General features: G+C 36.6%; 1 protein-coding gene across 12 annotated transcripts in view; it reads right to left on the bottom strand.

The window, feature by feature from the left end:
* Nucleotides 1-4,868: 4,868 nt before the first annotated feature.
* Nucleotides 4,869-13,634, bottom strand: part of LOC138314815 (partitioning defective 3 homolog) — a 51,619-nt gene continuing 42,853 nt past the window's right edge. For 10 of the 12 annotated variants that reach the window (XM_069255363.1, XM_069255364.1, XM_069255372.1 and 7 more), the window contains 3 exons: nucleotides 13,066-13,363; nucleotides 11,245-11,369; nucleotides 4,869-10,880 (listed from right to left, as the gene is read on the bottom strand). In XM_069255363.1, the coding sequence (XP_069111464.1) occupies nucleotides 10,475-10,880; nucleotides 11,245-11,369; nucleotides 13,066-13,363 (829 nt within the window). In that variant the 3' untranslated portion in view covers nucleotides 4,869-10,474. Of the gene's footprint in view, nucleotides 10,881-11,244; nucleotides 11,370-12,174; nucleotides 12,235-13,065; nucleotides 13,364-13,634 lie in introns of those variants that run through there. The other 2 variants (XM_069255365.1, XM_069255375.1) reach the window with 2 other exon arrangements.

Below are 13,634 nucleotides of genomic sequence, written 5' to 3'. Positions count from 1 at the left end.
CTAGCCCTCTACATACCTCTTGGCCACCACTGAACTGTAAGGTGTCACTAAACCACTAGCCCTCTACATACCTCTGGGCCACCACTGAACTGTAAGGTGTCACTAGACCACTAACCCTCTACATACCTCTTGGCCACCACTGAACTGTAAGGTGTCACTAGACCACTAACCCTCTACATACCTCTGGGTCACCACTGAACTGTAAGGTGTCACTAGACCACTAGCCCTCTACATACCTCTGGGCCACCACTGAACTGTAAGGTGTCACTAGACCACTAGCCCTCTACATACCTTTGGGCCACCACTGAACTGTAAGGTGTCACTAAACCACTAGCCCTCTACATACCTTTGGGTCACACCACTGAACTGTAAGGTGTCATTAGACCACTAGCCCTCTACATACCTTTGGGCCACCACTGAACTGTAAGGTGTCACTAAACCACTAGCCCTCTACATATCTCTGGGCCACCACCGAACTGTAAGGTGTCACTAGACCACTAGCCCTCTACATACCTTTGGGCCACCACTGAACTGTAAGGTGTCACTAAACCACTAGCCCTCTACATACCTTTGGGCCACCACTGAAGAACTGTAAGGTGTCACTAGACCACTAGCCCTCTACATACCTCTTGGCCACCACTGAACTGTAAGGTGTCACTAGACCACTAGCCCTCTACATACCTCTGGGCCACCACTGAACTGTAAGGTGTCACTAGACCACTAGCCCTCTACATACCTCTGGGCCACCACTGAACTGTAAGGAGTCACAATACCACTAGCCCTCTAGACCAAGAAGATAAGTGGTGAATGCATGACCCCTAGCCTCTGGCAACATGTCAGACATGGCCAAATCCTGACAAGTCCTTCAACTACTCAATATGGTGATGGGACACAGAAGAGAAACATACAGTCGATAAATAACCAGTTATCTACAGTAGCATCATGCCAGAACCGAATCCATTTACCCACCTCTCAATTGTGGGCGGGCGAATATTTCTTGCCCCTCTCACTCTGCTACTGCAGCAAAACTTCTTTAATTAAAAGCATTTTCACTTGAGCAGTTTTCATGGATGGCGGTTCTCAGCTGGTCTAGCAAGTTTGCATAATACTTTCCTGTGCTTCTAACATAACGCATCCTCGATACTCCAGGGGTTACGATCACATACGATCTCTACACCCCTGGACTATCTCATAGTAAAACTAGAGGCAACAGGATAGAACAGATACCGTAATTCAGCCCTTTGATATACATCAAAAGAGCTGTATAACGGTACACTGTGGTTGATTGTGTTGCTTTGAAGTTGGGTGTCGCTCTCTCTGTAGTCTTCAAAGGAAATCCTTGCAGGCCTGTGATTGGTCAGATATTTTCTTCTGAACTGCCTTCAGATTTACTATGAGATAGTCCAGGGGTGGATATAACGTCAGTTATTGTAACCCCTAGAGTATCGAGAATGAACATAACGTAACGCCCAACATACTGACGTTTTTTGCGTCCCCACGTAGCCAATGAAAGAGGAGTTGCGTTCAAATTAGCGGAGACGCATATGACATGGATACAAATCCACCTTTCACTTTTAAATGCAGTCAAAACACGGTTCAATCGCTACGTGGCTTGCCAGCAGGTGGTTGTATCTTTGAACTTTAGTCTCAAGGACCCAGCTTTATGAGCTTCATTCTCTGGCTCAAAATATCAAGTTTTCATTTAGTCACTACACCTAAAAAAAATCTCTTAACCTAAAATTTTCAAAACTAGGAGCTGCATGCTGATGCACTGCTGGTTGTCATTTGCTCATCGTTAAGGAAGCTGGTTATCCAACAATGTGTTAGCCTATACCTAAGATAGTTAACGCGCTACCATGTGAAATGTTTAATACCCACCCGTTAATTTTGCCTATAAGCGTGTAAATACAAGATACATAGAGGTTCCTCAACAAGTGACTGTTGTTTATCATGTTTATCAGACTCGAGATAGTTAATTTTCAAATTTTGAAAAGACACGACCTTTAGCGAGTGTCTTTTAAAAATTTGAAAATTAACAAATGAGAGTTTAGATAAACATGATAAACAATAGTCACGCGTTGGGGAACTTATTTATCTCATAACTTAGCTCTATATTTATACAGTGGTGACCATTTTCTCGTCATCATTCAGGGAAACTTACCACCATACATTGTGTAGTGATATCTTTCCGCCATAAAATATAGTACCTAAATATAGAGCCAATATTATATTGTTTGATACTTTGAATAAGCAACTACTTGTTAAACAGTAAATACAATGACATTTAAAAGAAAATGCGCTATGATGTAAAATGTGTATTACATGGTCACAAAACCTTTGTAACGTATCGGCTAACTTGCCATGTCCCCTTGCCTCTTTTATCTTTTAAATACGGATAACGACTTATAGCCGATACTCCACTTTTGATGAAAACAGACCTTTATGGGTTATAAAAATGCATTGAAATAAGACATGGAAATTACGACCCTGTCGGGCAATTAGGAATGGGATAGGTTGGTTACTTCTTGTAGACTGATCACCATTGTGTCAGGCAGCTGGTGGTATGTCATTCAAGCACTAACCCTCTTGCCAGATGCTGACGGTTTACCCATCAAATACTGGCCCTCTTGGCCAGATGCTAATGGTATACCAATCAAGCACTAGCCCTTTTGACCTCATGCTGACGGTATACCTATTAAGCACTAGCCCTTTTGACCTCATGCTGACGGTATACCTATTAAGCACTAGCCCTTTTGACCTCATGCTGACGGTATACCTATCAAGCACTAGCCCTTTTGACCAGATGCTGACGGTATACCTATCAAGCACTAGCCCTTTTGACCAGATGCTGACGGTATACCTATCAAGCACTAGCCCTTTTGACCAGATGCTGACGGTATACCTATCAAGCACTAGTCCTATTGACCTCATGCTGACGGTATACTTATCAAGCACTAGCCTTTTTGACCAGATGCTGACGGTATACCTATCAAGCACTAGTCCTATTGACCTCATGCTGACGGTATACCTACCAAGCACTAGCCTTTTTTGACCAGATGCTGACGGTATACCTATCAAGCACATAGCCTTTTTGACCAGATGCTGACGGTATACCTATCAAGCACTAGCCCTTTTGACCTCATGCTGACGGTATACCTATCAAGCACTAGCCCTTTTGACCAGATGCTGACGGTATACCTATCAAGCACTAGCCCTTTTGACCAGATGCTGACGGTATACCTATCAAGCACTAGCCCTTTTGACCAGATGCTGACGGTATACCTATCAAGCACTAGCCCTTTTGACCTCATGCTGACGGTATACCTATCAAGCACTAGCCCTTTTGACCAGATGCTGACGGTATACCTATCAAGCACTAGCCCTTTTGACCTCATGCTGACGGTATACCTATCAAGCACTAGCCCTTTTGACCAATGCTGACGGTATACCTATCAAGCACTAGCCCTTTTGACCAGATGCTGACGGTATACCTATCAAGCACTAGCCCTTTTGACCAGATGCTGACGGTATACCTATCAAGCACTAGCCCTTTTGACCAGATGCTGACGGTATACCTATCAAGCACTAGCCCTTTTGACCAAATGCTGACGGTATACCTATCAAGCACTAGCCCTTTGACCTCATGCTGACGGTATACCTATCAAGCACTAGCCCTTTTGACCAGATGCTGACGGTATACCTATCAAGCACTAGTCCTATTGACCTCATGCTAATGGTTTATACATCAAGCTCTAGCTCTCTTGGCAACATGCTGACGGTATGTCCCTAAAGCACTAGCCTTCTTGACTTTATGCTGACGGTATACCCATCAAGCACTAGCCCTCTTGGCCGGATGCTGATGATATACCCATCAAGTACTAGCCATTTAGCCTTGTACTGATGGTATATCCCCCAAGCAGTAATCTAACCCTCTTGGCCAGATGCCGACGATATACCCAGAGCAATAGCCCTCCTGGTCTGATGCTGGTGGTATATTCCTCAAGCACTTGCCCTGATGCTGATGATATACCTATCAAGCACTAGCCTGTTTGGCCTCATTCTGACGGTTTGTCCCTCGAGCACAAGCCCTCTTAACCTCATGCTAATGGTATATACATCAGGCTCTAGCTCTCTTGACATCATGTTGATGGTATGTCCAAAAAGCACTAGTCTTCTTGACCTTATGCTGAAGGTATACCCATCAACCACCAGCCCTCTTGGCCGGATGCTGATGATATACCCATCAAGTACTAGCCATTTTAGCCTGGTGCTGATGGTATATCCCTCAAGCAGTAACCCTCTTGGCCTGATGATGACGTTATACCTATTAAGCTTTAGCCCTCTTTGCCTGATGCTGACGGTATACATATCAAGCACTAGCCCTGTTGGTCTGATGGTGGTATATTCCTCAAACACTAACCCTCCTGGCCAAATGCTGATTGTATGTCCCTCGAGCACTAGCCCTCTTGACCTCATGCTTATGGTATACACATCAAGCTCATTGTATGTCCCTCGAGCACTAGCCCTCTTGACCTCATGCTTACGGTAAACACATCAAGCTCTAGCTCTCTTGACATCATGCTGATGGTATGTCCCTAAAGCACTAGCCTTCTTGACTTTATGCTGATGGTATACCCATCAAGCACTAGCCCTACACGTCTGGGCAAATGAGGCCAGCGACAACTCTCTGCCATTAGCCCCTTATTTGTGGATGGTTAAATTACTTGATGATGGAAACGGATCAGCAGGTGGTAAGCAGGTGATCACGTGGAAAAAGAGTTATCAAAACAAAATGACCTCAAACTTTTTCTTGTTGCTGGCATTTAGAGAATTTAATTATAATCAAATTAAATGCAAAACACATGATATAGTTTGTAACTGAAGTTTATTATAACTTCCATAATTATGTATTGCTATACAAAAATATAAAATGAGTCACAATGATGGATGTGGTTTGCACCGATGTTTAAAAGGACTCTAGTTGTATACTGTATACTATTAATGGGTCATACTGAGGATCTACATATCTCTATCCAAATTCATTTATGTTTTGTAAAATCGATCACAAACATAAAATATTATGTAGAACTAGAACTTTAAAAACACATTTTCATGTAATTAACAATATTAGTTATTGTATTTGATAATAATGTATGTTTAGTTCTCCATTATCAACTGACAATACAAACTGAAGCCGGTAAACTGGTCTAAATTTAATAGTATACTGAATCTATTGGTCCCTTTTTTAATGTGTTAAAAGGAAAAGGATTATGAGCAATAAATGACATGAATAATTTAGTTTTTTGAGGTAAATATGCTTGTCATCAGTAATATGTATCTGGATGGCCACATCTAGGTAAAGATCATGGTATTATGAAGTACACAAGAATAGTTAAAAAATTACCCTTTTTAATATGTTTTTTGTTGTTAATTGAGCTCTTATTTATCAATTAATTCACTTCAATTAAAATGTACAGATATCTTTAATTCTAGTTTGCAAAATCATGCCATGATCATAAGTCTGCTCAACATCCTAACAGTCTCCATCAAGGTTAAAAAAAAAAAGACAAGTTTGCAACATATGGTTGTTTGATGACAATGGATAGATAACGGTCTGATATCTACAATTTTTGTATTGAGCTGCACGGAAATCAAGGTATATATACAATGAAATATACATGTGTTCAGCTCTGATGCCTAAAGTAAAATGACTAGTATTTTTTCTATTTATATCTCTGTAGGACACAAGGATAACATTTGAACTGTAAAACTTTGGACAGATATACAACAAAATGTTGAAATGATGGTGAAATTTACATGTGTATGGAGTCAACAATATGTTCACAACCATTAACAGTACAATTTACTTTGGACAGATATACACAATATATAAAATAATCATAATTAAAACAAAAGGTCACAGATCATGTGTAAAAATATCTCCATTAAGAGAGTGTTCATTTACAAGGTCAAATTTCAAGAATATGAAAAATATTGTTTTATATATTTAAAAAGAATCAGTAGGACATATGGACGAAACTTGAAGTTTGCATAATTTACTGGACAATGTGTTTAATAACAAAAGGCACAATTTATATTTAGTTACACAACACATTTAAATTAAAACATGGATTAAATTAATTTGTAAACATGAGAAATATACTCTGAAATGACACTCAGAAAACATGCTCCTTCTCTGTAAATACATTTGTTTTAATAAATTGAGAGGTATCTGATTTCACCCTATTTATAAGTATGATGAAAACCATATAATACAGCTTGATCAGTTTGATCTAGTAAACAGATGGATGACCAATTTCTAACGAGTCTGAAGTTCATTATTTTGAAAGAGAGAGAGAGAACAATCACCTATCATTGCATGGTACTTAAATTATACCAATGATTTTTACAAACTAAGGTACTTCACACTATTGCACTATAATACCCCTGGTAATAGAAATAATTTTATATAATGAAATGTAGGCTGACTGTAAAATGCACCATTTTCTCTGCCAATGAACAGAAAGTCACAACAAAGTGAAGCCCATCCATCCTTATTTCCCATGTACCCGGTACAAAATGGGGTCTCTGTGTATATTTGGTATGGATTTTTTTAAAGGATATAGTGATGGCATTAACACAAACCCCAAGTATTTTTCTACATACATAAATCTACAATGATTCAGAATTCACTTATAAATGTAATTTGGGGTTTCGTATACCACAAAATCACTGGCCAGTATATCGTGATTGAATACTTCTGTATTATCTTTGGTTGTAATAATCCTCAGTAACTATAGCCCATATCTTTGCTCGACTGCCCTGGACTAGCACAAACGACATCTAATTTAAAGCATGATTGCATCACAAGTCTCTACAGATAAACCAAGAATATTACAAGTCAGTGGAATGTTATGAAAATTAAAATTATTTTTGGCCAATATTAATTAATACATTAGGCTAGCACTGTGTTATACATTTCAATGGTAGAAAAGAAAAAATTAAAAGGTACAGACTTATTTCGAAAACAACAGGCTCTGTATATCAGTTTCTACAGATATGCTGTATAATATAAACACTGTGCATTATCAACAAATATGAGAAAGGCATTAAATGTAAGATTGAAGCTTTCTGAGAATCCATTGTGTTGTCATTGTGTTTATGAATCAATTTAAAAGTGTTATTTAGACCCAAATCATAAATTCATAATGTTGGCAAATCCACAACCTTCTGTTACGTCATTCATTGTATAGATTTTCATAATAAATTTAATAGAACAAACACAAACCTTCTTTTTAAGACATACCTAACTATATAGTCAGCTATTGAAAAAACGTTGTGCAGATTATATTTAGGAAAATACTATTTTTCAATTAGATTCATCTTTCATGTTGTAAACTGCATTCAAGGATTTATCGAAGAAACGTTTTACAAATGATATTTAGGAAAATGCTTATTTTCAAATTAGATTTGATTTTCATGTTATAAACTGCATTCAAGGAACTAACATCAGTAGTTACCAGGTTCCACTGCGAGATCAATGTACCATATCATACCACAATCATATTGCAGTAGTAAAATATAGATCTCATATCAACAATAGGATTTCATCAAACACATCAGAAATCTACAGCTTTAAATTTAATCTTCCCCGTACCCCATCTCACTTAATTAAATAAATGAAGGTAAAACTGGTCAACTGGAATTAAAAATTCCAAGAATTTCACAACCATGGAAATTAAAACTCCTTGATTTATAATCAATATTAAAATTTATACTTCAAAATCACAATCTCTGATTTTGTTGCTTGTATGAGCACATTTACTGGCGCTATGTTTCTTTGTGGAGTTTAACAGTATAATACTGTATATGACAGTTATTTCTAAATTGCCTTTATAACATCATACAACACCACATCAACTTAATCAGTACCCTAGTTATTGATTTCTGTGGCAATATTTCAATAATCGTACGATAAAAATGTTTAACATTGTTAAAACAGTGATCTTGTGTGTGACAGTCTTTAACAACACACAGAGCTAGCTACAAAAATGTAACAACCATTGGCAGGCACATACTGTATTGTTCATATTGTAAAATAGCATGCTTAAAACTACACAATAGCACCGTTTCATGTTAACTGTATTACATGTACATGCATAAGAAAATGATCCTAATAAAAGTATCCGACATACTTACTGAGGCTAATATCCTCTTAATGATCACCCTTTGCTTAATAACGTAACGAAAATTAATTGACAGAAATTCAGAAGTACACTTAACATACAGACTGTAAACATTTTTTAATAAAATCAGTGATTTTAAGAAATATTATAACTTTGTTTCCTAAATGTAACAACTAAAGTTACAGTACAGTATATATGCAGAAATATTAAACCAGCGTTCATGAATTGTATGCATCGCTTTCTTTGACCAAAATTGGACCCATTATTAAAAAAAAAGTAGTCTAACCATCAACTATGAATAGGAAATGAACATCTATGTATTGTTGTAATATGTTCAAATCATAACTCTATCCTAGTATAATAAGATAATATCTATATTTATACATACATGAGAAATTTTAAAGAAAAGAGAGTTCATGCTGGTGATTTACTAATTAAGTAACCTAGAAATGATATGATAATGTATTTGAGATTATGATAAACTTGGACACAATATCAAGTACCTGGTAACATTTTGTTTTAATGTTTGTAAATCATATGTACTGTAATAACAGAAAGCATTTACAAAATATACAAGTGAAAGACATTGGTTTTTTCCACACTCACAGACCAAATTAAAGTACAAATACAAATGGAAAGAAGGTTGATGAACATAGACATACAACTTCACGTAAGTATTGTAAAATCTTGAGTGATTTCTGTAGAATATCTGTTATAAAAGGATAAAACCTTGTTTTCTTAAAACCATTTCTACCTATGAAAACAACCATATGTATTTAATCAATGCAGCGAAACACTAAAATTTGATTTTAGAAAATTACTGCTTCAGATCAATTTTTATTTTCGAACATTCTTTTGGATGCCATTAATTTTTCTGTAAAGGTCATGTGCAAATTTCTCAATGTATATGTAGTTCAGCAATAATCAAGGAAAGATATTTTAAGTATTAAGATGATAGATGCAAACATACATAGCTTACATACAAAATGTATTATAGTCCCAATAAAAATCTTAGAACTGAACAGACTCAGTTTAGATATCTCGGTTATCATGGCAGGATAAACAGCACACATTAACAAGTAGCATACAAACCTACTAGAGGAAACACAGGAAAGTATAAACCAAGAATATGTTATGACAAAACATCACTTTCAATATTAATTCAAACTGAACAATTTTGGTAAAGATTTCTGGTAGATATTTTGGTATCCCCATCTCAATCTGATGCAACCTATTTTATACTAAATAGAATTTAACTATTTGCATTTCCATACATTTTGAGAAACTGATACTGAGTTGAAGTTTAGACATCTATATCGGCAAGCAATAGGACATGCATCATTCACACCAGACATACATTTGCATACATCATTCATAGCATACAAACATTTGCATACATCATTCATACCAGATAAGTTTAATTTTTAGTGTTCCCATGTTGATCTAATGAGGTGACATTTACATATACCTCACAATGAGTTTGACAGCTTCAACCAAATACATGTAGATGTAAAGCCAGTTGGAAATCTACATATACATGTGAATAAAGATATGTGGCAATGATTAATGGAACATATTGGACCAGTCTGATCTGGCTAAAATCTCTACTGTAACAGGAACTGGATATACAAGTTGAAGAACACACTTGGTCGAAATGGCAATACTCTATTCATTATCCTTTGAAAGTATCCAAAAGCACTTTGTAACAAATAAACTCTTCGATGTCTGTATTAAACCGGACTAAGAATACTTAAGTGTTGTATATCAATGGTAACCCCACAGAGAGAAATTGCTGTGCACTCTTTTAAATCTATACTCAGGCAGACATGGTGTGAGACATCGAAACTGTAATTTCTGTGCTGTACAACGTTGGTCAGTCTGAGAGAGATGCTGAACATTCACATCAAGATGTGAAAAGCACTGAAGCGACACGCTGGTACTTAGGGGTTGGCTGGCCTTGACCTTGTAACTGAGGGATTTACTTCAGCTGACCTTGTCCATATCATTGAAGGTCAAACACTGGCTGACCATGGCCCAGTTGCCGAGGGAAATACCTAAGGTATGTTATAGAGGGTCGAACTTTGGCTGACCTTGGCCTTGTTATGGAGGGTCAAACTTTGGCTGACCTTATCCATGTAGGTGAGGGTCAAACTTTGGCTAACCTTATCCATGTAGATGAAGGTCAAACTTTGACGGACCTTATCCATTTAGTGAGGTTCACACTTTGGCTGACCTAAGCCGTGATATTCAGGATTCTATTCTGGCTGACTTTGGCCAGGTTACTAGGGTCATACCTTGGCCGATCCTGGCTGTGTTATTGTATGTACTTGTCTCTTTCCTGCCACTGGTGGGTATAAAGGTTCTCTATAAGTATACACTGTATCATTATAACTGTAACCACTATCTCTGTGGTGTGGTTCTGGAGGTTGGTATGGTGGCTTCCGATGATAACTGAGGTGGTCTTCACGCCATTGTTCTACTGGTGTATGACTCCGAGAGATAGGACGCCGCACAAAGTTATCACGGTTCTGGTCAGAGTATGAGTCACTATTCTGTCGCATGTGTGGGTAATTATGTTGTAGATGAATATTGTCTTGGCCAGGGTGAGGCCATGGGGCAGGGGGCTGGTAGGGAATGTTGGGTGGGGCACTCTGGTACATATAGTCCGTGTAGCTGTGGGGCTGAGGTGGTGGCCTGTCAATGTCAAACAAAATACTGTTAAAAATAGTAACAGCTTTCATACCAATACAGTGCCATGTCACTTTCTTCTTAACAATTTGGCAGTTTTAGAATGGTATTGAGCATTAATGAGGATAACAAATATACTGTCCCCAATCTAAAATATTTTATCTTGAAAATATATCTCAATTATACAGCCAAAGTCTTTTATTTGCAAGAATTTTCGCATATCTCAATTATACAGCCAAAGTCTTTTATTTGCAAGAATTTTCGCAACACTTACAAATAACTACAGCTATGATGTTATAATGTTATTCAAATCCAACGAAAGATATAATTATATTTATTTAAAAGAAATTTTTACAGAAAGATGCTATACCTTTCATACTGCTGTTGTCTAGAACTTGGCCTTGACCTTGGATGACCTTGACTTTCAAATGAGTAGCTGTCACTAGATGTTGACCTTGGTTGACCTTCATATTTGTAACCTTCTGATGCAAGCCTCTGAAAAATTCACAAATGAGTTAGAAAAATCACTAATCCTGGAAAATTTTTAATATTGTAGTGCTCAAATACAGTTATAAAATATAGTGTATGCTAATAGTGCTAAAATACAGTTAAACATCATTATCTTAAAGACAGAAATTATAGCTGACTTACAATCATCTTCAAAATTCTTCCATATGTTTTGTTGTTTATTTATTTATTAAGGACATAACTTCAAATTACGAAAATAAGTGATGAAAAAATATAAAATGCAGATGGAAATATGTGTAGACTTTGATAATAAAAGTATTTTATTTTCAATGTTCAAAATATAAAAGAAATTTGATAAATGCCAAGACAAACACATTTTAATGTTAATACTAGTATATGACATATGAGAGTGATCCTAAATTTGAGAAAAGTTTGAGTAATTAATTAAAATATAATAAGAGGTTGGATTCACATCAAGTTTATCTATATAAGTTAGTATTCAGTTAGTGTATCAAAATCAAATCCCTTCAAAATAAATGCAAAATAAAAAAAAAAAATATTGAAATTTTTTTAAAAATAAATCTAAATCTACTTAACCCGGTAGGTAAATAAAAGCTACAAAAATTAGGGGGGGAAATCATATGCAGCAGTTGCAGAGCTATTAGAGCTGTTGAGAGTGAAAACTTAAAGCATCTTTTTCTTCCAAATTGCAACTTTTAAGGTTGATAAAAGTTTTTGCTGATATGAAATATAATTGTTACTAAGAGATAAATACAAAAATAAATGTTTTTAAAGTCAGCTGTATGTATTGGCTATAATTGATGAGACAAACCTTAATATGATTTTTAGCAGCCTCTTATAAGTCAGTATCAAAAACTATAACGAATCTATCCTGTTGATGAAATAACACAGGTATAATTTAGTAGGTGTTTGTTCTAAATGGTTGGCAGGAATACATGAACAAGTGTATATATACTTAACACAATTATGGCTAACTTGATAACAAAACACACAACACACTAAAATAATATGTGATATAGTACATGTGTGTTAGAATATTATACCAAACAAACCATCATCACAACCTCTACTCAAAAGCCTAAAAACAACAATGCTCTAACTAGAAATGTTATATATTAGACATAAATGCCCCACCTCCATATAAAGTAAACACAGATGAAACACGACGTGACACGACAGGACGAAACAAGAGTAAAAAACGTCATTCAAAATTAGATTTCAAGTGAATTAAGTTGCTCCTCCCCTCCAGACACTTTTAAGTTCAGAACCATTATTTGCATAATTTTAAATAAAAGACAATGGGAAATAACAGTAACATGAGTAATATTCACAACATGCATTCATGATCAATCAGTTTAAATCTAGTTGATCAATTTAATTATGGCCCAACCCTTCAGACCAATGTAGGTCACCACCAAGCATTTACACAATCATTTTGCCTTGAATACAGAATTCTCCCAAACAAATCTGGTACATAGAATATTTTAATGATAATAAAAAATAGAAAACACCACCTGTCGATAAAATAAACAGACATATAAAAACTAACAGTACGTACAAGCCCTTGGCTGTCCAAACCAGCGGAGCTAATAACATCACCATTAAGTGAGTCTACAACACCATAAACACCATGCAATACCATCACAACACCACAGCACCGCACCACTTGCCCTGGTGCCGACTACACTACTTCAATCCTTACTGAATGTGGTCTGTCCTGCCTGTACATTGGATGTACCTGTTGTTCCTCTGTAGCCTGGATTTCCCGTTCGTACCCCTCCTCTCGGTCATCAAGTGGATACCGCCCCTGGCGCTCCTTGTGTTTCCTTTGGTGCTCCGAACGTAAGTGTTGGATCCATTCGGCACGTGACATGTTGTTGGGTGTGGCCCCACGAGGTATCTGCTCACTATCCAAGGATGTTGATGATGGTTGTTGGGGGAGCGACACAGGAAAAACCTGATGAGTGTCTGGTACAGAAGTCCATCGCTGACCCATATTACTGTAATGAAAAGGATATATAGATAACTACAGAAGTCCATTGCTGACCCATATTACTGTAATAAAAAGGATATATTGGTTAAGGCATCATCCAATTGTATTTCTTGTCTTATTTGTCTATTAATAGTAATTAAGCTGATCATTCATGAACATCAACCAGTTCTGAAAATACAAAGTTTTTAATAAAAAACTTTTAAAGAGCACAGAAGTCCATCCATCAACAAAGAATAACATTATCATTATTTTTTGAAGTACTGCTTTAGGTACTGATA

Source organism: Argopecten irradians, chromosome 2 (genome assembly GCF_041381155.1).
Source record: "Argopecten irradians isolate NY chromosome 2, Ai_NY, whole genome shotgun sequence".
In the NCBI taxonomy this organism is placed as follows: domain Eukaryota; kingdom Metazoa; phylum Mollusca; class Bivalvia; order Pectinida; family Pectinidae; genus Argopecten; species Argopecten irradians.
The sequence above is the reverse complement of the archived record's forward strand: the minus strand, read 5'-3'. Positions and strand labels throughout refer to the sequence as shown.